We start from the raw sequence: 23,476 nt of genomic DNA, 5'->3' as shown, positions 1-23,476 counted from the left end.
TTTAGTGCTTCTAAGAATCTGCCCTGTGTCATAATTAGGGTTGCAAAGCTACCAGTAATTTACCAAAGTTACCGGAATCTTCAGTAATTTAGGTAATTGACAGAAAATCTATGGAAATCTATCGTAACTTTGTCAGTTTATATTTGAATATTGTCCATGACTTTCTATTAGATAGACCATATGGTTCAAGACAAAATTGCCAAATGAAGTAAAAAAGCATGTAATCAACAATGGCATTATTTTCAATTACCTGTGTAATTGACCTTTTTCCCAAATACCACCAGTTTGATGCCGAAACATTAACATTTCATACTGGAACCGTTTATCAGCTGGAATGGGCTTTTAACCAATCAGCATTCAGGATTAGACCCACCTGTTGTATACATTTAGAACTGCCCTGTATTTACAGTCAAATGGAACATCTGCATTTATCAGCTGGAATGGGCTTTTAACCAATCAGCATTCGGGATTAGAACCACCTGTTGTATACATTTAGAACTGCCCTGTATTTACAGTCAAATGGAACATCTGCATTTATCAGCTGGAATGGGCTTTTAACCAATCAGCATTCGGGATTAGACCCACCTGTTGTATACATTTAGAACTGCCCTGTATTTACAGTCAAATGGAACATCTGCATTTATCAGCTGGAATGGGCTTTTAACCAATCAGCATTCAGGATTAGACCCACCTGTTGTATACATTTAGAACTGCCCTGTATTTACAGTCAAATGGAACATCTGCATTTATCAGCTGGAATGGGCTTTTAACCAATCAGCATTCAGGATTAGACCCACCTGTTGTATACATTTAGAACAATGATTTAAAACTTTGTCATTCTATGTTTAATTTTAAAATCGTCTTATTTAATTATTCCATATATATTATATGTGATAAGGCCAGAGAGGGGGCCAGAGATAATTACCGACACCTTTGATAATCTGAAGTACCCAAAAGGGCCACTAGATATAGATCACATCAAATCCTTAAAAGATACTAACATTCGGGTTGTTTACTGGTAAACTTCCTCAAATTTCCAATAATATACCTTCCCTTTGTAACCCTAGTCATAATTCTCTGTCCGCGTTGGATGCACACACCGAGTTCACTGTAACGTGGGTGGAAAACGAACCCAACAGTGGGTGACGAGTAAAGAAAGTAATGTTAAGAATAACTCATCTCTCTGAGGAGGAGTATTAGCATTGTTGTGATAATAATTAGAGTCATTGTTGAGCTTTGTGCCTAACCCAGTTGACGGGCTGTGAGAAACAATATCTCAGGGGTAGGAAGTGTGGACGAGTCACACACAGTTGAGCGGAAGATTTACATTTCTCATGGTGCTTCTGGTGGATTCCTCCTCCTTCTCCCTCCCTCCCTCCCTCCCTCCCTCCCTCCCTCCCTCCCTCCCTCCCCTCCCTCCCTCCCTCCCTCCCTCCCTCCCTCCCTCCCTCCCTCCCTCCCTCCCTCTCCTCCCTCTCTCTCTCTCTCTCTCTCTCTCTCTCTCTCTCTCTCCTCTCCTTCTCTCTCTCTCTCTTTCCTCCTTCCCATCATGTCTGTGATGCAGTAAACAAGCATCTTGCCTCCTATTAGCATTTCCTGGGTGGATAAGTTCTCTGTGTCTGCTTCAGGATTAAAAGCACGTTCAGCCTGCTGAATTGAATTGTGGTACTGACACATATAGGACTCCCTTGAACCTGAACTGACACAATGCAATTTCTTAAATTAATGTTGTTTGGAGGTTTGTACAGTAGTACAGTCTTAATGCCACTAGGGACACAGTACCTAATTTTCTTCCAGATGTATAGTTCTCACCATAGTGATAGAGCCAGAAGTCTCACTCATCAAATGGCAGACCATCTATTGGCACAATTGAACACATTTGAAGGTAGTACCATTCATTAATTTTAATTAAACTGTTTTTAACATTCTTGTTAACTCCCTACAGCTCTATACTGTATTGGAGCAGGGAGGATGCTCCAGCCTCCCTACACCTCTATACTGTACTGGAGCAGGGAGGATACTCCAGCCTCCCTACAGCTCTATACTGTACTGGAGCAGGGAGGATGCTCCAGCCTCCCTACACCTCTATACTGTACTGGAGCAGGGAGGATACTCCAGCCTCCCTACAGCTCTATACTGTACTGGAGCAGGGAGGATACTCCAGCCTCCCTACACCTCTATACTGTACTGGAGCAGGGAGGATACTCCAGCCTCCCTACACCTCTATACTGTACTGGAGCAGGGAGGATACTCCAGCCTCCCTACACCTCTATACTGTACTGGAGCAGGGAGGATACTCCAGCCTCCCTACACCTCTATACTGTACTGGAGCAGGGAGGATACTCCAGCCTCCCTACACCTCTATACTGTACTGGAGCAGGGAGGATGCTCCAGCCTCCCTACACCTCTATACTGTACTGGAGCAGGGAGGATACTCCAGCCTCCCTATACACTGGAGCAGGGAGGATCCTATACTGTACTGGAGCAGGGAGAATACTCCAGCCTCCCTACACCTCTATACTGTACTGGAGCAGGGAGGATGCTCCAGCCTCCCTACAGCTCTATACTGTACTGGAGCAGGGAGGATACTCCAGCCTCCCTACACCTCTATACTGTACTGGAGCAGGGAGGATACTCCAGCCTCCCTACACCTCTATACTGTACTGGAGCAGGGAGGATACTCCAGCCTCCCTACACCTCTATACTGTACTGGAGCAGGGAGGATACTCCAGCCTCCCTACACCTCTATACTGTACTGGAGCAGGGAGGATGCTCCAGCCTCCCTACACCTCTATACTGTACTGGAGCAGGGAGGATGCTCCAGCCTCCCTACACCTCTATACTGTACTGGAGCAGGGAGGATACTCCAGCCTCCCTACAGCTCTATACTGTACTGGAGCAGGGAGGATACTCCAGCCTCCCTACACCTCTATACTGTACTGGAGCAGGGAGGATGCTCCAGCCTCCCTACACCTCTATACTGTACTGGAGCAGGGAGGATACTCCAGCCTCCCTACACCTCTATACTGTACTGGAGCAGGGAGGATGCTCCAGCCTCCCTACACCTCTATACTGTACTGGAGCAGGGAGGATACTCCAGCCTCCCTACAGCTCTATATTGTACTGGAGCAGGAAGAATACTCCAGCCTCCCTACAGCTCTATACTGTACTGGAGCAGGGAGGATACTCCAGCCTCCCTACACCTCTATACTGTACTGGAGCAGGGAGGATGCTCCAGCCTCCCTACACCTCTATACTGTACTGGAGCAGGGAGGATACTCCAGCCTCCCTACAGCTCTATACTGTACTGGAGCAGGGAGGATACTCCAGCCTCCCTACACCTCTATACTGTACTGGAGCAGGGAGGATGCTCCAGCCTCCCTACACCTCTATACTGTACTGGAGCAGGGAGGATACTCCAGCCTCCCTACACCTCTATACTGTACTGGAGCAGGGAGGATGCTCCAGCCTCCCTACACCTCTATACTGTACTGGAGCAGGGAGGATACTCCAGCCTCCCTACAGCTCTATATTGTACTGGAGCAGGGAGGATACTCCAGCCTCCCTACACCTCTATACTGTACTGGAGCAGGGAGAATGCTGTGTTTGTTCTATGGCAGATAGTTTATGAAGTGCCAGGTATCCAGCCCCTGATGGAATGAGCCGAACCAGAGAATCCTGAACGTCAGGAGACAACTCTTATGCAAGTTGATCAATGAATGCATTTCTATTGCTGGGCATAGCAATGAAACATCAGTCGGAAATATCCAAGTCCTCTCCAGTGGTTCTCTTCACCTACAGGCGGGCAGGGCCACTCTAGCAGCTCACAAGACTTCAGAAGTGCAGTGAATCGGTTGTGTTCACCATGACATTACTGAGCACCCACAGCTGGTTCCATTGTACTTCCTCATGTATTTCATCTCCCCTGATTTACACATCATGCACAGTTAATAGAATATCCTCATTTCATTTAGTTCAATATCCTCATTTCGGGTTTTGATAAACAATCAAGTCATTTTCATTATGTTACTGTGGTCTCTCTGTATAGAAATACACTTAACACAACACAAATATATATATATATATATTTAACATGATTGAAGCAGCACTGCCCTCAGTCTTGTTGTTGGTTGAAATCATAGAGATAGATAGAGGACTGTAGATGGATATAACCTGTTTTAGCATGGACAAAGTCATTGAGGCCTCCTAACATTTAAAGTAGTTCCTAAGATGAGTCCTTAATTTAACTCTACGGTTGAAATGCACTTGAGAGAGAAAAATATACTCCCGAGAAGCCACTCCATTGTAGGCTATTTGTCTTGTGGTAATTGGAGTGTGGTGTGGTGCAGATGTGTGGTCTGTGCATCAGTCAACGCAGTAATGAGAAGCACATGGGCTGATCAACACCATGCCTCACAGTCTTTAACCTAATATCACCCATCACTTCACCACTCTGGTCACCACACTAATTAGGTTACAGTACACCAGGAGCATGTAGAATAATAATATGCTGTAAGATGACACACTAGATAATAAGGAGTCATTCACAGTAGGTTTATTTTAACAATGCCAAACTCTTTTATTTAGCCTTCAACACTATAATTGGAGTGAAGGGTTATATAATTCAGACATCCGGTGGGATTGTGGTTAGAGATGAAGGCGTCATGGATGCTGACAGGAATGCTCAGGAGCCTCTAAAGTGAAGACAATACCTGGACGTGTAACTTGAAAAGGTTCTCGTGATTTGGGTTTTGTTTAACACATTAAATCAAATAAATTCAGACTTTATTTGTCACATGCGCCGAATACAACAATGCAGTTCAAGAAAGAGTTAAGAAAGTATTTACTAAATAAACTAAAAATAAACTAGCAGTTGCCATACCTGGCGGTGATGCAACCGGTCAGGATGAGGGGGAAAAGGTGTTCTCTACATGATTGTCTTGGTGTGTTTGGACCATGATAGTTTGTTGGTGATGTGTACCAACTCTCGACCCGCTCCACTACAGCCCCGTCTACGTTAATGGGGGCCTGTTCAGCCCACCTTTTCCTGTAGTCCACAATCAGCTCCTTTGTCTTGCTCACGTTAAGGGAGAGGTTGTTGTCCTGGCACCACACTGCCAGGTCACTGAACTCCTCCCTGTAGACTGTATCATTGTTGTTGATAATCAGGCCTACCACTGTTGTGTCGTCAGCAAACTTAATGATGGTGTTGGAGTCGTGTTTGGCCACGCAGTCGTGGGTGAACAGGGAGTACAGGAGGGGACTAAGCACGCACCCTTGAGGGGCCCCAGTGTTCAGGATCAGTGTGGCAGGCGTGTTGTTGCCTACCCTTACCACCTGGGGGCAGCCTGTCAGGAATTCCAGGATCCAGTTGCAGAGGGAGGTGTTTAGTCCCTGGGTCCTTAGCTAAGTGATGAGGTTTGTGGGCACTATGGTGTTGAATGCTGAGCTTCAGTCAATGAACAGCATTCTCACGTAGGTGTTCCTTTTGTCCAGGTGGTAAAAAGCAGTGTGGAGTGCGATTGAGATTGCGTCATCTGTGGATCTGTTGGGGCAGTATGCAAATTGGAGTGGGTCTAGGGTATCCGGGATTATTCTGTTGATGTGAGCCATGCCTTTCAAAGCACTTCATGGCTTCTGACGTAAGTGCTACGGGGTGGTAATCATTTAGGCAGGTTACCTTTGCTTCCTTCATAACACAGAGCACGGTTTGGTCACTCTCGGTGGGCCTTGATTGTGTGTGGGTTTGTATGAATGTGTATGAGTGTTTATAAATGTGTATGAATTTGTGAGTATGAGGAGAAACCACGGTAACCCTGTCTCATTCCAGTAAATAATGTTGAATAAATCATGGACCTGTGACCCCAGAAGTCCCTCCAGAGGCGTAACTCTGTTGGTTATTTGTAACAGCAAGCTCTAGATTAACTATCTGATAATGGAGGGGGACAACAGACATCATTGACTTCAGAGTTAATATTTCATAGGCATGTGAATTGAGATTGTAAAGGAGGTGATTGATGTAATTGCTTTGACCAGTTTTAGTCCTCTCCGTTAGAAAGACAGATAGGGGATGTGTGCTGGGCATACGGTTGGCTTTGCTTGGTTCACCTACATTTAATGATAAATATTGCCCACATTGAAAAACTGTGCACTCTGTGCGCTGCAGCTGCCAGCCTGGTCTGTTGAAGAGATATGGAACAGCATGAGCGTTTGAGCACAGTAGATATTAAACAGCCATGATGGAACGATGCTACCAAAGCTTATCACTAAGGAATAATAATAATGCTTAGTATTAGATATGATAGCTGTATTACACATTGGAGGTTGTTGTTGGAGGTCTGGGACAGTCTTATTAGTTGTCAATATACATATTCCTCCTCATTTACAGCTGACGCAGGAAAGCATTTCCAAGGTGAATTGGTGCAAACACAATCTAACTGTCACGTATACTCCCTCTCTCTGGGAATCTAGGTCACCAGGCTGCTCATTATTACGCACACCTGTCACCATCGTTACGCGCACCAGCGCCTCTTCAAACTCACCTGGACTTCATCACTTCCTTGATTACCTTCCCTATATCTGTCACTCCCTTTGGTTCCTTCCCCAGGCGTTATTGTTTCTGTTTCGTTGTTTCATGTCTGTGCGCTGCTCGTGTTTCTTGTTCTTGTCCATGTTCATCTATTTATTCAATTATTCACTCCCTGTACTTGCTTCCTGACTCTCAGCGTACACGTTACAGAATAACGCCTCACCAAAGGGGAGCATCAGTGTTTTTTGTGTTGGTAGGTGACGTTGCGTCCGTGTGCCTCTGCTGGAGCAACCGAGGATGCCTCAGCTGGCTCATCAGGCTTCCATGCCTCAGCCGGCATGTTAGGCTCCCATGTCTCAGCTAGCTCGGCAGGCTCCCATGCCTCAGCCGGCTCGTCAGGCTCCCATGTCTCAGCTAGCTCGGCAGGCTCCCATGCCTCAGCCGGCTCGTCAGGCTCCCATGCCTCAGCTAGCTCGGCAGGCTCTCATGCCTCAGCAGGCTCGTCAGGCTCCCATGCCTCAGCAGGCTCAGCAGGCTCTCATGCCTCAGCTAGCTCGGCAGGCTCCCATGCCTCAGCCGGCTCGTCAGGTTCCCGTGCCTCAGCAGAGGCGACCGGTCCGCTCCTGGTTCCGGGGGTCCATTTGGTCGGTGTCCTGCAGATGGAGCTGCGTATCAGAGAGGGGGTACTGTCACGTATACTCCCTCTCTCTGGGGCTCTAGGTCACCAGGCTGCTCATTATTACACACACCTGTCAACATCATTACGTGCACCAGCGCCTCTTCAGACTCACCTGGACTTCATTACCTTCCTGATTACCTTCCCTATATCTGTCACTCCCTTTGGTTCCTTCCCCAGGAATTATTGTTTCGGCTTCTGTTTCATGTCTATACGCTGCTTGTGTTTCTTGTTTTGTCCATGTTTGTTTGTTTATTAAATTATTCACTCGCTTCCCGACTCCCAGCATACAAGTTCCACTGAGTATCCCTCGTCGAGATTCTGTGCCAATCATTTTTCTGTGTGTTTGGAGTGTTTCAATCTTCATTATACCTGAGGGAATGTAATACTGGTGTAACCAGGACAGAGTCAACACCAGCGTGTCAGCCACCTCAAAGGGTGGCTCAGTTGTATTGATTAAGTCAATGGTTGGTTCAATTACCAAGGGATCAGGGGCTAACAAGCTTGGCTTATGTACAGACGTATCCACCCTCTCTGGCCGTTCTGGCCAATCACCTTACTGTGTTTGTCAAATCTAAGTGATTTGAGCAGGTGCCTAGGTACCTGAGGTAGTGACAGTCTTGCCAAGGTCACCGTCCCCAAGCTCCCACCAGCAGCACTTAAACCACCCAGCCATCCACACGCTGCAGAAAATACAGTGGAAGAGTGTTTTGTCAGCCATGGCTCAGCTTGGAGTGGACCCATATCTCCCACAGAGGCCCTGAAGCAGGGGGCTCACTCATGCAAGACCAGGCTGAGGGAAAAGCAAGCACACTTCTAAAGTCAATTTCTCTCCTATCAAATCAAATCAAATCAAATTTATTTATATAGCCCTTCGTACATCAGCTGATATCTCAAAGTGCTGTACAGAAACCTAGCCTAAAACCCCAAACAGCAAGCAATGCAGGTGTTGAAGCACGGTGGCTAGGAAAAACTCCCTAGAAAGACCAAAACCTAGGAAGAAACCTAGAGAGGAACCAGGCTATGAGGGGTGGCCAGTCCTCTTCTGGCTGTGCCGGGTGGAGATTATAACAGAACATGGCTAAGATGTTAAAATGTTCATAAATGACCAGCATGGTCAAATAATAGATCTGGGACAGGTAGCACGTCCGGTGAACAGGTCAGGATTCCATAGCCGCAGGCAGAACAGTTGAAACTGGAGCAGCAGCACGGCCAGGTGGACTGGGGTCAGCAAGGAGCCATCATGCCAGGTAGTCCTGAGGCATGGTCCAAGGGCTCAGGTCCTCCGAGAGACAGAAAGAAAGAGAGAAAGAGAGAATTAGAGAGAGCATACTTAAATTCACACAGGACACCAGATAAGACAGGAGAAGTACTCCAGATATAACAAACTGACCCTAGCCCCCAGACACATAAACTACTGCAGCAAAAATACTGGAGGCTGAGACAGGAGGGGGGGTCTCCCATCACCCCTCGACACCCCTTCTCCAAATTCCCTCCCATCCATATATAATGCCATTTAGCAGACGCTTTTATCCAAAGCGACTTACAGTCATGTGTGCATACATTCTACGTATGGGTGGTCCCGGGAATCGAACCCACTACCCTGGCGTTACAAGCGCCATGCTCTACCAACTGAGCTACAGAAGGACCATGGTTGGGAGGAGAGCCAGCGCTGTGGCCCCACACAGCCCCGCAGGGCCTGCAGTCTCTGGAGCTCCAGTCACACACATCCATATTCATGGCACCGCATGGAGAGGGAGTGGAGGCTTGGGGGTAGCGCACCGCGGTGATCCCGCGCAGGCACGCAGAGGCCAAATTGTGCTCCGAAATCGCATCGCCGTGCTACTCTCAAATTTTGAAACAATCTGGAGGGCTCCGTATAGCTCCGCATTAACATGATTGGCTGACAGTAGGTCAGGACGGGAAGTCCTGTATAAACACAAACTCACTTCCTTGACAACTTCCTTCACAACAGCTCTGCGCTACTCCGCGAACCACAAAATCTATATTTGCTTTGACTTCTGCAGAGGCCGCATCACAGTAAATGCTGTATGACCATGCAAAGCCTTTTAGGCTTTCAGCACTGTCCTACTCCACAATATGTGGAGAACAAAACGAACCCATGCTGTTCTTTGTTTGCCCCCAGATTCCAATCTCCCAGTAGGTCGCGAGTGACGCTGACTGTGTGCACATGATGAATCCCATGGCCCAGCTGTACTACAAGAAGGCGAGCTACTCACCGTACCGCGACCGCATCCCGCTGCAGATCGTGCGGGCGGAAGCGGAGCTGTCAGTGGAGGAGCGGGCGTACCTGACGGCGGTGGAGAAGGGCGACTATGCCGGGGTGAAGCTGACCCTGCAGGAGGCGGAGATCTACTACAACATCAACGTAAACTGCTTGGACCCGCTGGGGCGCAGCGCTCTGCTCATCGCCATCGAGAACGAAAACCTGGAGGTGATGGAGCTGCTGCTCAACCACGGCGTGCACGTGGGCGACGCTCTGCTCTACGCCATTCGCAAGGAGGTGGTGGGGGCTGTGGAACTGCTGCTGTCCCACCGCAGGCCCAGTGGAGAGAAACAGGTAAGGTGGACCTTAGGAGCACATTTCAGCTAGTAGCATAGGCCTACACGGTCCTTACTGTAGCCCAATGAGCATGATGGTTACATGTTATGTATATGTTCTCCTGGTTATGTACATGTTATGTATATGTTCTCCTGGTTATATACATGTTATGTATATGTTCTCCTGGTTATGTACATGTTATGTATATGTTCTCCTGGTTATATACATGTTATGTATATGTTCTCCTGGTTATATACATGTTATGTATATGTTCTCCTGGTTATATACATGTTATGTATATGTTCTCCTGGTTATATACATGTTATGTATATGTTCTCCTGGTTATATACATGTTATGTATATGTTCTCCTGGTTATATACATGTTATGTATATGTTCTCCTGGTTATATACATGTTATGTATATGTTCTCCTGGTTATATACATGTTATGTATATGTTCTCCTGGTTATATACATGTTATGTATATGTTCTCCTGGTTATATACATGTTATGTATATGTTCTCCTGGTTATATACATGTTATGTATATGTTCTCCTGGTTATATACATGTTATGTATATGTTCTCCTGGTTATGTACATGTTATGTATATGTTCTCATGGTTATATACATGTTATGTATATGTTCTCCTGGTTATATACATGTTATGTATATGTTCTCCTGGTTATGTACATGTTATGTATATGTTCTCCTGGTTATATACATGTTATGTATATGTTCTCCTGGTTATATACATGTTATGTATATGTTCTCCTGGTTATGTACATGTTATGTATATGTTCTCCTGGTTATGTACATGTTATGTATATGTTCTCCTGGTTATATACATGTTATGTATATGTTCTCCTGGTTATATACATGTTATGTATATGTTCTCCTGGTTATGTACATGTTATGTATATGTTCTCATGGTTATATACATGTTATGTATATGTTCTCCTGGTTATATACATGTTATGTATATGTTCTCCTGGTTATATACATGTTATGTATATGTTCTCCTGGTTATGTACATGCTATGTATATGTTCTCCTGGTTATATACATGTTATGTATATGTTCTCCTGGTTATGTACATGTTATGTATATGTTCTCCTGGTTATATACATGTTATGTATATGTTCTCCTGGTTATATACATGTTATGTATATGTTCTCCTGGTTATATACATGTTATGTATATGTTCTCCTGGTTATGTACATGTTATGTATATGTTCTCCTGGTTATGTACATGTTATGTATATGTTCTCATGGTTATATACATGTTATGTATATGTTCTCCTGGTTATATACATGTTATGTATATGTTCTCCTGGTTATATACATGTTATGTATATGTTCTCCTGGTTATGTACATGTTATGTATATGTTCTCCTGGTTATATACATGTTATGTATATGTTCTCCTGGTTATGTACATGTTATGTATATGTTCTCCTGGTTATATACATGTTATGTATATGTTCTCCTGGTTATATACATGTTATGTATATGTTCTCATGGTTATATACATGTTATGTATATGTTCTCCTGGTTATATACATGTTATGTATATGTTCTCCTGGTTATGTACATGTTATGTATATGTTCTCCTGGTTATATACATGTTATGTATATGTTCTCCTGGTTATATACATGTTATGTATATGTTCTCATGGTTATGTACATGTTATGTATATGTTCTCCTGGTTATATACATGTTATGTATATGTTCTCCTGGTTATGTACATGTTATGTATATGTTCTCCTGGTTATGTACATGTTATGTAAGTTATACAGGTTATGCTCTTGCCTGGGCCCACTCATTAATTCCTCTCCACCCCAACCCCCTGTTCTCTTCTCCAGGTGCCCAACCTGATGATGGATACCCAGTTCTCAGAGTTTACCCCTGACATCACACCCATCATGCTGGCAGCTCACACCAACAACTACGAGATCATCAAACTGCTGGTCCAGCGCAAAGTCACCATCCCCCGGCCACACCAGATCCGCTGTGACTGCGTGGCGTGCGTGTCCAGCTCCGAGGTGGACAGCCTGCGCCACTCCCGCTCCCGCCTCAATGTCTACAAGACCTTAGCCAGCCCGTCCCTCATTGCCCTGTCCAGCGAAGACCCCATCCTGACTTCCTTCCGCCTGGGCTGGGAGCTGAAAGAACTGAGCAAGGTGGGGAACGAGCTCTGTCACGATTACCAGGAGTTGTCCCAGTCGTGTTAAGGGTTTATGAAGGGTTTATAAAGGAGTTTGAACTAGTTTATGACTCTTCCAGGTGGAGAACGAGCTCTGTCAGGATTACCAGGAGCTGTCCCAGTCGTGTTAAGGGTTTATGAAGGGTTTATAAAGGAGTTTGAACTAGTTTATGACTCTTCCAGGTGGAGAACGAGCTCTGTCAGGATTACTAGGAGCTGTCCCAGTCGTGTTAAGGGTTTATGAAGGGTTTATAAAGGGGTTTTGACTAGTTTATGACTCTTCCAGGTGGAGAACGGTGGTCCTTCTGTAGCTCAGTTGGTAGAGCATGGCGCTTGTAACGCCAGGGTAGTGGGTTCGATTCCCGGGACCACCCATACGTAGAATGTATGCACACATGACTGTAAGTCGCTTTGGATAAAGCGTCTGCTAAATGGCATATATTATTATTATTATTATTATATTAGAACGAGTTCCGTCAGGAGTACGAGGAGCTGTCCCAACAGTGTAAGCTGTTTGCCAAGGACCTGCTGGACCAGGCCAGGAGCTCCAGAGAGCTGGAGACCATCCTCAACCACCGGGACTACCTCAGTGAGGAGCTGGACCCAAAGGACGGCCGCGATCTGGCCAAGCTCAAACTGGCCATCAAGTACCACCAGAAAGAGGTGAGAGGGCCATGCAGAAGATGTCTGGTATAGTGAGGGTGTCCTTAGCTGAATGGATTGGCACTGTATCAGGTGAAGTGCTGGGCACTATGCTGGCAGTGTTACCTATTTCAACAAGCACATCTTCCTGTATGCTTGTGATAATATCACTAGAGTGCCAATGATGAATTTCCATGCGTTGTTTCCTAGGATATTTCTTTATGCAGCAAAATGTCAGTTGTTGTCAGTGACAAAACACTTGACTAATAATAATCTAGCAGACTAGAGGAAATGACCCTGACATTTGAGAAGAGAGCAGTGACTAGAAGAGATCTGTTGTAGACAATGGAAGCTTGATGGTCGAGCACTTTAATTAAAATCGTCTTGATATTGAACAGTGATAACAGGACCAATTTGAGTTGTGTCAGAAATTGTAGTCATCTCACCATCTATTTATAAAAAATATCTACAGGAATAGCATGTAGAAGTGAGTCCCAGCGTTTAAGTCTAAATGAAACGAGACACAGGCAAGTCGAGAGCTTGGGTGATCAGCTGGCTTGTGTTCTTGCCAACTAAAGGGATCTATTCACAGTTTACTATACCACTGAGAATTCTGCCATTCTGTTGCTTCTTTTTGTTGGTATAAAATACATTTGGCACGCTGTCTTTCCTTCCCTTTTGTACCCCGGGAGAGGTCTGACAAACACACCCTCACATATGTGTGGGCCAAACAAAAGCACACACTCATCCTCACTCACATACACACACGCACACACTCCTCTTGATTGGAATGCTGGCATTTGGCTGCTCCTTTGTTGTGAGCTGAATACTGTATTTCCCTCTGCAGTGTAATAAATTCTCAGTCTTCTCCAGGTCTGCAGGGCTGTTAAGAGAACCTAACCAACCACACTGGGGAAAATGCCAGGTAGAATAATCATGCCTCGGTCAGCAAGTAGGCTACAGCTCTTTCATCCTTCATCCTTCAGACCACTACAGTCAGCAACACTCTCAGTTCAGTCAGCATTCAGACATCTTATGGTTGGTTAAAGTTACCTTATTCAAAACAGCAATCATTCTAGAGGTAGATGGTCAGAGATGAAGGACAGCACATTCACGTGGGAGTTGAGTGCCTGGTTGTCAGGGAGAAGTCGGGGGGCATGGGGACGGTGGGAGGACAGCAGGGTTAAACTAGTTGAATTCAGCATGTGCATCCAATATATATACACACTTGGGAGGAGGGGGAACTACTGTTTGGGCTTGATAGAATCAGCTGCTCTGCTGGGACTGGTTACCCAGCATGCCACAGTTAGTAAAGTCGTTCAAATCGGGTCGTTGGTCCCTCATCCCTATGCATCCACAATCAAATCAAACTTTATTTGTCATATGTGCCGAACACAACATTCACCTTACCGTGAAATGCTTTACTTTACAAGCCCTTAACCAACAGTGAGGTTCAAGAAAGAGTTAATAAAATATTGACCTAATAAACTTAAGTCAAAAATGATAAAAAGTAACACAATAAAGTAACAATAGCGAGACTATATACAGGGGGTACCAGTACAGAGTCAATGTGGAGACTATATACAGGGGGTACCAGTACCGAGTCAATGTGGAGGCTATATACAGGGGGTACCAGTACAGAGTCAATGTGGAGACTATATACAGGGGGTACCAGTACAGAGTCAATGTGGAGACTATATACAGGGGGTACCAGTACCGAGTCAATGTGGAGGCTATATACAGGGGGTACCAGTACAGAGTCAATGTGGAGACTATATACAGGGGGTACCAGTACAGAGTCAATGTGGAGACTATATACAGGGGGTACCAGTACAGAGTCAATGTGGAGACTATATACAGGGGTACCAGTACAGAGTCAATGTGGAGACTATATACAGGGGTACCAGTACAGAGTCAATGTGGAGGCTATATACAGGGGGTACCAGTACAGAGTCAATGTGGAGGCTATATACAGGGGGTACCAGTACCGAGTCAATGTGGAGGCTATATACAGGGGTACCAGTACAGAGTCAATGTGGAGACTATATACAGGGGTACCAGTACAGAGTCAATGTGGAGGCTATATACAGGGGGTACCAGTACCGAGTCAATGTGGAGACTATATACAGGGGGTACCAGTACCGAGTCAATGTGGAGGCTATATACAGGGGGTTACCAGTACAGAGTCAATGTGGAGACTATATACAGGGGTACCAGTACCGAGTCAATGTGGAGGCTATATACAGGGGTACCAGTACAGAGTCAATGTGGAGACTATATACAGGGGTACCAGTACAGAGTCAATGTGGAGACTATATACAGGGGTACCAGTACAGAGTCAATGTGGAGGCTATATACAGGGGGTACCAGTACAGAGTCAATGTGGAGGCTATATACCAGTACAGAGTCAATGTGGAGGCTATATACAGGGGGTACCAGTACAGAGTCAATGTGGAGACTATATACAGGGGGTACCAGTACAATGTGGAGGCTATATACAGGGGGGTACCAGTACAGAGTCAATGTGGAGGCTATATACAGGGGTACCAGTACAGAGTCAATGTGGATGCTATATACAGGGGTACCAGTACAGAGTCAATGTGGAGACTATATACAGGGGGTACCAGTACAGAGTCAATGTGGATGCTATATACAGGGGGTACCAGTACAGAGTCAATGTGGAGGCTATATACAGGGGTACCAGTACAGAGTCAATGTGGAGACTATATACAGGGGGTACCAGTACAGAGTCAATGTGGAGGCTATATACAGGGGGTACCAGTACAGAGTCAATGTGGAGACTATATACAGGGGGTACCAGTACAGAGTCAATGTGGAGGCTATATACAGGGGTACCAGTACAGAGTCAATGTGGAGGCTATATACAGGGGTACCAGTACAGAGTCAATGTGGATGCTATATACAGGGGTACCAGTACAGAGTCAATGTGGAGACTATATACAGGGGTACCAGTACCGAGTCAATGTGGAGGCTATATACAGGGGTACCAGTACCGAGTCAATGTGGAGGCTATATACAGGGGTACCTGTACAGAGTCAATGTGGAGGCTATATACAGGGGGTACCAGTACAGAGTCAATGTGTCAATGTGGAGGCTATATACAGGGGTACCTGTACAGAGTCAATGTGGAGGCTATATACAGGGGTACCAGTACAGAGTAAATGTGGAGACTATATACAGGGGGTACCAGTACCGAGTCAATGTGGAGGCTATATACAGGGGTACCAGTACAGAGTCAATGTGGAGGCTATATACAGGGGTACCAGTACCGAGTCAATTTGGAGGCTATATACAGGGGTACCAGTACCGAGTCAATGTGGAGGCTATATACAGGGGTTACCAGTACAGAGTCAATGTGGAGGCTATATACAGGGGTTACCAGTACAGAGTCAATGTGGAGGCTATATACAGGGGGTACCAGTACAGAGTCAATGTGGAGGCTATATACAGGGGGTACCAGTACAGAGTCAATGTGGATGCTATATACAGGGGGTACCAGTACAGAGTCAATGTGGAGACTATATACAGGGGTACCAGTACCGAGTCAATGTGGAGGCTATATACAGGGGGTACCAGTACCGAGTCAATGTGGAGGCTATATACAGGGGGTACCTGTACAGAGTCAATGTGGAGGCTATATACAGGGGTACCAGTACAGAGTCAATGTGTCAATGTGGAGGCTATATACAGGGGTACCTGTACAGAGTCAATGTGGAGGCTATATACAGGGGTACCAGTACAGAGTCAATGTGGAGGCTATATACAGGGGGTACCAGTACCGAGTCAATGTGGAGGCTATATACAGGGGGTACCAGTACAGAGTCAATGTGGAGGCTATATACAGGGGGTACCAGTACCGAGTCAATGTGGAGACTATATACAGGGGGTACCAGTACCTAGTCAATGTGGAGGCTATATACAGGGGGTACCAGTACCGAGTCAATGTGGAGGCTATATACAGGGGGTACCAGTACCGAGTCAATGTGGAGACTATATACAGGGGGTACCAGTACCGAGTCAATGTGGAGACTATATACAGGGGGTACCAGTACAGAGTCAATGTGGAGACTATATACAGGGGGTACCAGTACCGAGTCAATGTGGAGGCTACATACAGGGGGTACCAGTACCGAGTCAATGTGGAGGCTATATACAGGGGAACCAGTACCGAGTCAATGTGGAGGCTATATACAGGGGAACCAGTACCGAGTCGATGTGGAGGCTACATACAGGGGGTACCAGTACCGAGTCAATGTGGAGGCTATATACAGGGGGTACCAGTACCGAGTCAATGTGGAGGCTATATACAGGGGGTACCAGTACCGAGTCAATGTGGAGACTATATACAGGGGGTACCAGTACCGAGTCAATGTGGAGACTATATACAGGGGGTACCAGTACCGAGTCAATGTGGAGGCTATATACAGGGGGTACCAGTACCGAGTCAATGTGGAGGCTATATACAGGGGGTACCAGTACCGAGTCAATGTGGAGACTATACACAGGGGGTACCAGTACCGAGTCAATGTGGAGACTATATACAGGGGGTACCGGTACCTAGTCAATGTGGAGGCTATATACAGGAGGTACCAGTACCGAGTCAATGTGGAGACTATATACAGGGGGTACCAGTACCGAGTCAATGTGGAGGCTATATACAGGGGGTACCAGTACCGAGTCAATGTGGAGACTATATACAGGGGGTACCAGTACCGAGTCAATGTGGAGACTATATACAGGGGGTACCAGTACAGAGTCAATGTGGAGGCTATATACAGGGGGTACCAGTACAGAGTCAATGTGGAGGCTATATACAGGGGGTACCAGTACCGAGTCAATGTGGAGGCTATATACAGGGGGTACCAGTACCGAGTCAATGTGCAGGGGTACAGGTTAGTAGCGAGGCTATATACAGGGGGTACCAGTACCGAGTCAATGTGCAGGGGTACAGGTTAGTAGCGAGGCTATATACAGGGGGTACCAGTACCGAGTCAATGTGCAGGGGTACAGGTTAGTAGCGAGGCTATATACAGGGGGTACCAGTACCGAGTCAATGTGCAGGGGTACAGGTTAGTAGTGAGGCTATATACAGGGGGTACCAGTACCGAGTCAATGTGCAGGGGTACAGGTTAGTAGTGAGGCTATATACAGGGGGTACCAGTACAGAGTCAATGTGGAGACTATATACAGGGGGTACCAGTACCGAGTCAATGTGGAGGCTACATACAGGGGGTACCAGTACCGAGTCAATGTGGAGGCTATATACAGGGGAACCAGTACCGAGTCAATGTGGAGGCTATATACAGGGGGTACCAGTACCGAGTCAATGTGGAGACTATATACAGGGGTACCAGTACCGAGTCAATGTGGAGACTATATACAGGGGGTACCAGTACAGAGTCAATGTGGAGGCTATATACAGGGGGTACCAGTACAGAGTCAATGTGGAGGCTATATACAGGGGTACCAGTACCGAGTCAATGTGGAGGCTATATACAGGGGTACCAGTACCGAGTCAATGTGGAGGCTATATACAGGGGTACCAGTACAGAGTCAATGTGGAGACTATATACAGGGGGTACCAGTACCGAGTCAATGTGGAGACTATATACAGGGGGTACCAGTACAGAGTCAATGTGGAGGCTATATACAGGGGTACCAGTACAGAGTCAATGTGGAGGCTATATACAGGGGGTACCAGTACAGAGTCAATGTGGAGGCTATATACAGGGGTACCAGTACAGAGTCAATGTGGAGACTATATACAGGGGGTACCAGTACCGAGTCAATGTGGAGGCTATATACAGGGGGTACCAGTACAGAGTCAATGTGGAGGCTATATACAGGGGGTACCAGTACAGAGTCAATGTGGATGCTATATACAGGGGGTACCAGTACAGAGTCAATGTGGAGACTATATACAGGGGGTACCAGTACAGAGTCAATGTGGATGCTATATACAGGGGGTACCAGTACAGAGTCAATGTGGAGGCTATATACAGGGGTACCAGTACAGAGTCAATGTGGAGACTATATACAGGGGTACCAGTACAGAGTCAATGTGGAGGCTATATACAGGGGTACCAGTACAGAGTCAATGTGGAGACTATATACAGGGGGTACCAGTACAGAGTCAATGTGGAGGCTATATACAGGGGTACCAGTACAGAGTCAATGTGGAGGCTATATACAGGGGGTACCAGTACAGAGTCAATGTGGATGCTATATACAGGGGGTACCAGTACAGAGTCAATGTGGAGACTATATACAGGGGGTACCAGTACCGAGTCAATGTGGAGGCTATATACAGGGGTACCAGTACCGAGTCAATGTGGAGGCTATATACAGGGGTACCTGTACAGAGTCAATGTGGAGGCTATATACAGGGGTACCAGTACAGAGTCAATGTGTCAATGTGGAGGCTATATACAGGGGTACCTGTACAGAGTCAATGTGGAGGCTATATACAGGGGGTACCAGTACAGAGTAAATGTGGAGACTATATACAGGGGGTACCAGTACCGAGTCAATGTGGAGGCTATATACAGGGGTACCAGTACAGAGTCAATGTGGAGGCTATATACAGGGGGTACCAGTACCGAGTCAATTTGGAGGCTATATACAGGGGGTACCAGTACCGAGTCAATGTGGAGGCTATATACAGGGTTACCAGTACAGAGTCAATGTGGAGGCTATATACAGGGGTTACCAGTACAGAGTCAATGTGGAGGCTATATACAGGGGGTACCAGTACAGAGTCAATGTGGAGGCTATATACAGGGGTACCAGTACAGAGTCAATGTGGATGCTATATACAGGGGTACCAGTACAGAGTCAATGTGGAGACTATATACAGGGGGTACCAGTACCGAGTCAATGTGGAGGCTATATACAGGGGGTACCAGTACCGAGTCAATGTGGAGGCTATATACAGGGGGTAACTGTACAGAGTCAATGTGGAGGCTATATACAGGGGTACCAGTACAGAGTCAATGTGTCAATGTGGAGGCTATATACAGGGGGTACCTGTACAGAGTCAATGTGGAGGCTATATACAGGGGGTACCAGTACAGAGTCAATGTGGAGGCTATATACAGGGGTACCAGTACCGAGTCAATGTGGAGGCTATATACAGGGGGTACCAGTACAGAGTCAATGTGGAGGCTATATACAGGGGTACCAGTACCGAGTCAATGTGGAGACTATATACAGGGGGTACCAGTACCTAGTCAATGTGGAGGCTATATACAGGGGGTACCAGTACCGAGTCAATGTGGAGGCTATATACAGGGGGTACCAGTACCGAGTCAATGTGGAGACTATATACAGGGGTACCAGTACCGAGTCAATGTGGAGACTATATACAGGGGGTACCAGTACAGAGTCAATGTGGAGACTATATACAGGGGGTACCAGTACCGAGTCAATGTGGAGGCTACATACAGGGGGTACCAGTACCGAGTCAATGTGGAGGCTATATACAGGGGAACCAGTACCGAGTCAATGTGGAGGCTATATACAGGGGAACCAGTACCGAGTCGATGTGGAGGCTACATACAGGGGGTACCAGTACCGAGTCAATGTGGAGGCTATATACAGGGGGTACCAGTACCGAGTCAATGTGGAGGCTATATACAGGGGGTACCAGTACCGAGTCAATGTGGAGACTATATACAGGGGGTACCAGTACCGAGTCAATGTGGAGACTATATACAGGGGGTACCAGTACCGAGTCAATGTGGAGGCTATATACAGGGGTACCAGTACCGAGTCAATGTGGAGGCTATATACAGGGGGTACCAGTACCGAGTCAATGTGGAGACTATACACAGGGGGTACCAGTACCGAGTCAATGTGGAGACCATATACAGGGGTACCGGGACCTAGTCAATGTGGAGGCTATATACAGGAGGTACCAGTACCGAGTCAATGTGGAGACTATATACAGGGGTACCAGTACCGAGTTAATGTGGAGGCTATATACAGGGGGTACCAGTACCGAGTCAATGTAGAGACTATATACAGGGGGTACCAGTACCGAGTCAATGTGGAGACTATATACAGGGGGTACCAGTACAGAGTCAATGTGGAGGCTATATACAGGGGGTACCAGTACAGAGTCAATGTGGAGGCTATATACAGGGGGTACCAGTACCGAGTCAATGTGGAGGCTATATACAGGGGGTACCAGTACCGAGTCAATGTGCAGGGGTACAGGTTAGTAGCGAGGCTATATACAGGGGGTACCAGTACCGAGTCAATGTGCAGGGGGGGTACAGATTAGTAGCGAGGCTATATACAGGGGTACCAGTACCGAGTCAATGTGCAGGGGTACAGGTTAGTAGCGAGGCTATATACAGGGGTACCAGTACCGAGTCAATGTGCAGGGGTACAGGTTAGTAGCGAGGCTATATACAGGGGGTACCAGTACCGAGTCAATGTGCAGGGGTACAGGTTAGTAGCGAGGCTATATACAGGGGGTACCAGTACCGAGTCAATGTGGAGACTATATACAGGGGGTACCGGGACCTAGTCAATGTGGAGGCTATATACAGGAGGTACCAGTACCGAGTCAATGTGGAGACTATATACAGGGGTACCAGTACCGAGTCAATGTGGAGGCTATATACAGGGGTACCAGTACCGAGTCAATGTGGAGACTATATACAGGGGGTACCAGTACCGAGTCAATGTGGAGACTATATACAGGGGTACCAGTACAGAGTCAATGTGGAGGCTATATACAGGGGTACCAGTACAGAGTCAATGTGGAGGCTATATACAGGGGGTACCAGTACCGAGTCAATGTGGAGGCTATATACAGGGGTACCAGTACCGAGTCAATGTGCAGGGTACAGGTTAGTAGCGGGCTATATACAGGGGTACCAGTACCGAGTCAATGTGCAGGGGTACAGGTTAGTAGCGAGGCTATATACAGGGGTACCAGTACCGAGTCAATGTGCAGGGTACAGGTTAGTAGCGAGGCTATATACAGGGGGCACCAGTACCGAGTCAATGTGCAGGGGTACAGGTTAGTAGCGAGGCTATATACAGGGGGCACCAGTACCGAGTCAATGTGCAGGGGTACAGGTTAGTAGCGAGGCTATATACAGGGGGTACCAGTACCGAGTCAATGTGGAGACTATATACAGGGGGTACCAGACCTAGTCAATGTGGAGGCTATATACAGGAGGTACCAGTACCGAGTCAATGTGGAGACTATATACAGGGGTACCAGTACCGAGTCAATGTGGAGGCTATATACAGGGGGTACCAGTACCGAGTCAATGTGGAGACTATATACAGGGGTACCAGTACCGAGTCAATGTGGAGACTATATACAGGGGGTACCAGTACAGAGTCAATGTGGAGGCTATATACAGGGGGTACCAGTACAGAGTCAATGTGGAGGCTATATACAGGGGTACCAGTACCGAGTCAATGTGGAGGCTATATACAGGGGTACCAGTACCGAGTCAATGTGCAGGGTACAGGTTAGTAGCGAGGCTATATACAGGGGTACCAGTACAGAGTCAATGTGCAGGGGTACAGGTTAGTAGCGAGGCTATATACAGGGGGTACCAGTACCGAGTCAATGTGCAGGGGTACAGGTTAGTAGCGAGGCTATATACAGGGGGTACCAGTACCGAGTCAATGTGCAGGGGTACAGGTTAGTAGCGAGGCTATATACAGGGGGTACCAGTACCGAGTCAATGTGCAGGGGTACAGGTTAGTAGCGAGGCTATATACAGGGGGTACCAGTACCGAGTCAATGTGGAGACTATATACAGGGGTACCGGGACCTAGTCAATGTGGAGGCTATATACAGGAGGTACCAGTACCGAGTCAATGTGGAGACTATATACAGGGGGTACCAGTACCGAGTCAATGTGGAGGCTATATACAGGGGTACCAGTACAGAGTCAATGTGGAGACTATATACAGGGGTACCAGTACCGAGTCAATGTGGAGACTATATACAGGGGTACCAGTACAGAGTCAATGTGGAGGCTATATACAGGGGTACCAGTACAGAGTCAATGTGGAGGCTATATACAGGGGTACCAGTACCGAGTCAATGTGGAGGCTATATACAGGGGGTACCAGTACCGAGTCAATGTGCAGGGGTACAGGTTAGTAGCGAGGCTATATACAGGGGGTACCAGTACCGAGTCAATGTGCAGGGGTACAGGTTAGTAGCGAGGCTATATACAGGGGGTACCAGTACCGAGTCAATGTGCAGGGGTACAGGTTAGTAGCGAGGCTATATACAGGGGGTACCAGTACCGAGTCAATGTGCAGGGGTACAGGTTAGTAGCGAGGCTATATACAGGGGGTACCAGTACCGAGTCAATGTGCAGGGGTACAGGTTAGTAGCGAGGCTATATACAGGGGGTACCAGTACCGAGTCAATGTGCAGGGGTACAGGTTAGTAGCGAGGCTATATACAGGGGGTACCAGTACCGAGTCAATGTGCAGGGGTACAGGTTAGTAGTGAGGCTATATCCAGGGGGTACCAGTACCGAGTCAATGTGCAGGGGTACAGGTTAGTAGTGAGGCTATATACAGGGGGTACCAGTACCGAGTCAATGTGCAGGGGTACAGGTTACAGTGAGGCTTTATATACAGGGGGTACCAGTACCGAGTTAATGTGCAGGGTCACATTTACATTTACATTTAAGTCATTTAGCAGACGCTCTTATCCAGAGCGACTTACAAATACATTCTACGGTGCATTCACCTTATGACATCCAGTAGAATAGACACTTTACAATAGTGCATCTAAATCTTAAAGGGGGGTGAGAAGGATTACTTATCCTATCCTAGGTATTCCTTAAAGAG

General features: G+C 46.8%; 1 protein-coding gene across 1 annotated transcript in view; it reads left to right on the top strand.

Moving 5' to 3' along the window:
• The window catches only part of LOC118385741 (short transient receptor potential channel 5-like), an 82,170-nt gene that overhangs the window by 4,481 nt on the left and 54,213 nt on the right, over positions 1–23,476 (top strand). Inside the window, exons 2-4 of the mRNA XM_052520727.1 lie at positions 9,352–9,786; positions 11,631–11,952; positions 12,435–12,634. Of these exons, the coding sequence (XP_052376687.1) occupies positions 9,397–9,786; positions 11,631–11,952; positions 12,435–12,634 (912 nt within the window). The 5' untranslated portion in view covers positions 9,352–9,396. The remainder of the gene's footprint in view (positions 1–9,351; positions 9,787–11,630; positions 11,953–12,434; positions 12,635–23,476) is intronic.

This window comes from Oncorhynchus keta, chromosome 6 (assembly GCF_023373465.1).
Source record: "Oncorhynchus keta strain PuntledgeMale-10-30-2019 chromosome 6, Oket_V2, whole genome shotgun sequence".
NCBI lineage: Eukaryota > Metazoa > Chordata > Actinopteri > Salmoniformes > Salmonidae > Oncorhynchus > Oncorhynchus keta.
Note: the sequence above shows the minus strand (reverse complement) of the source record. Positions and strands in the feature narration are given on the sequence as shown.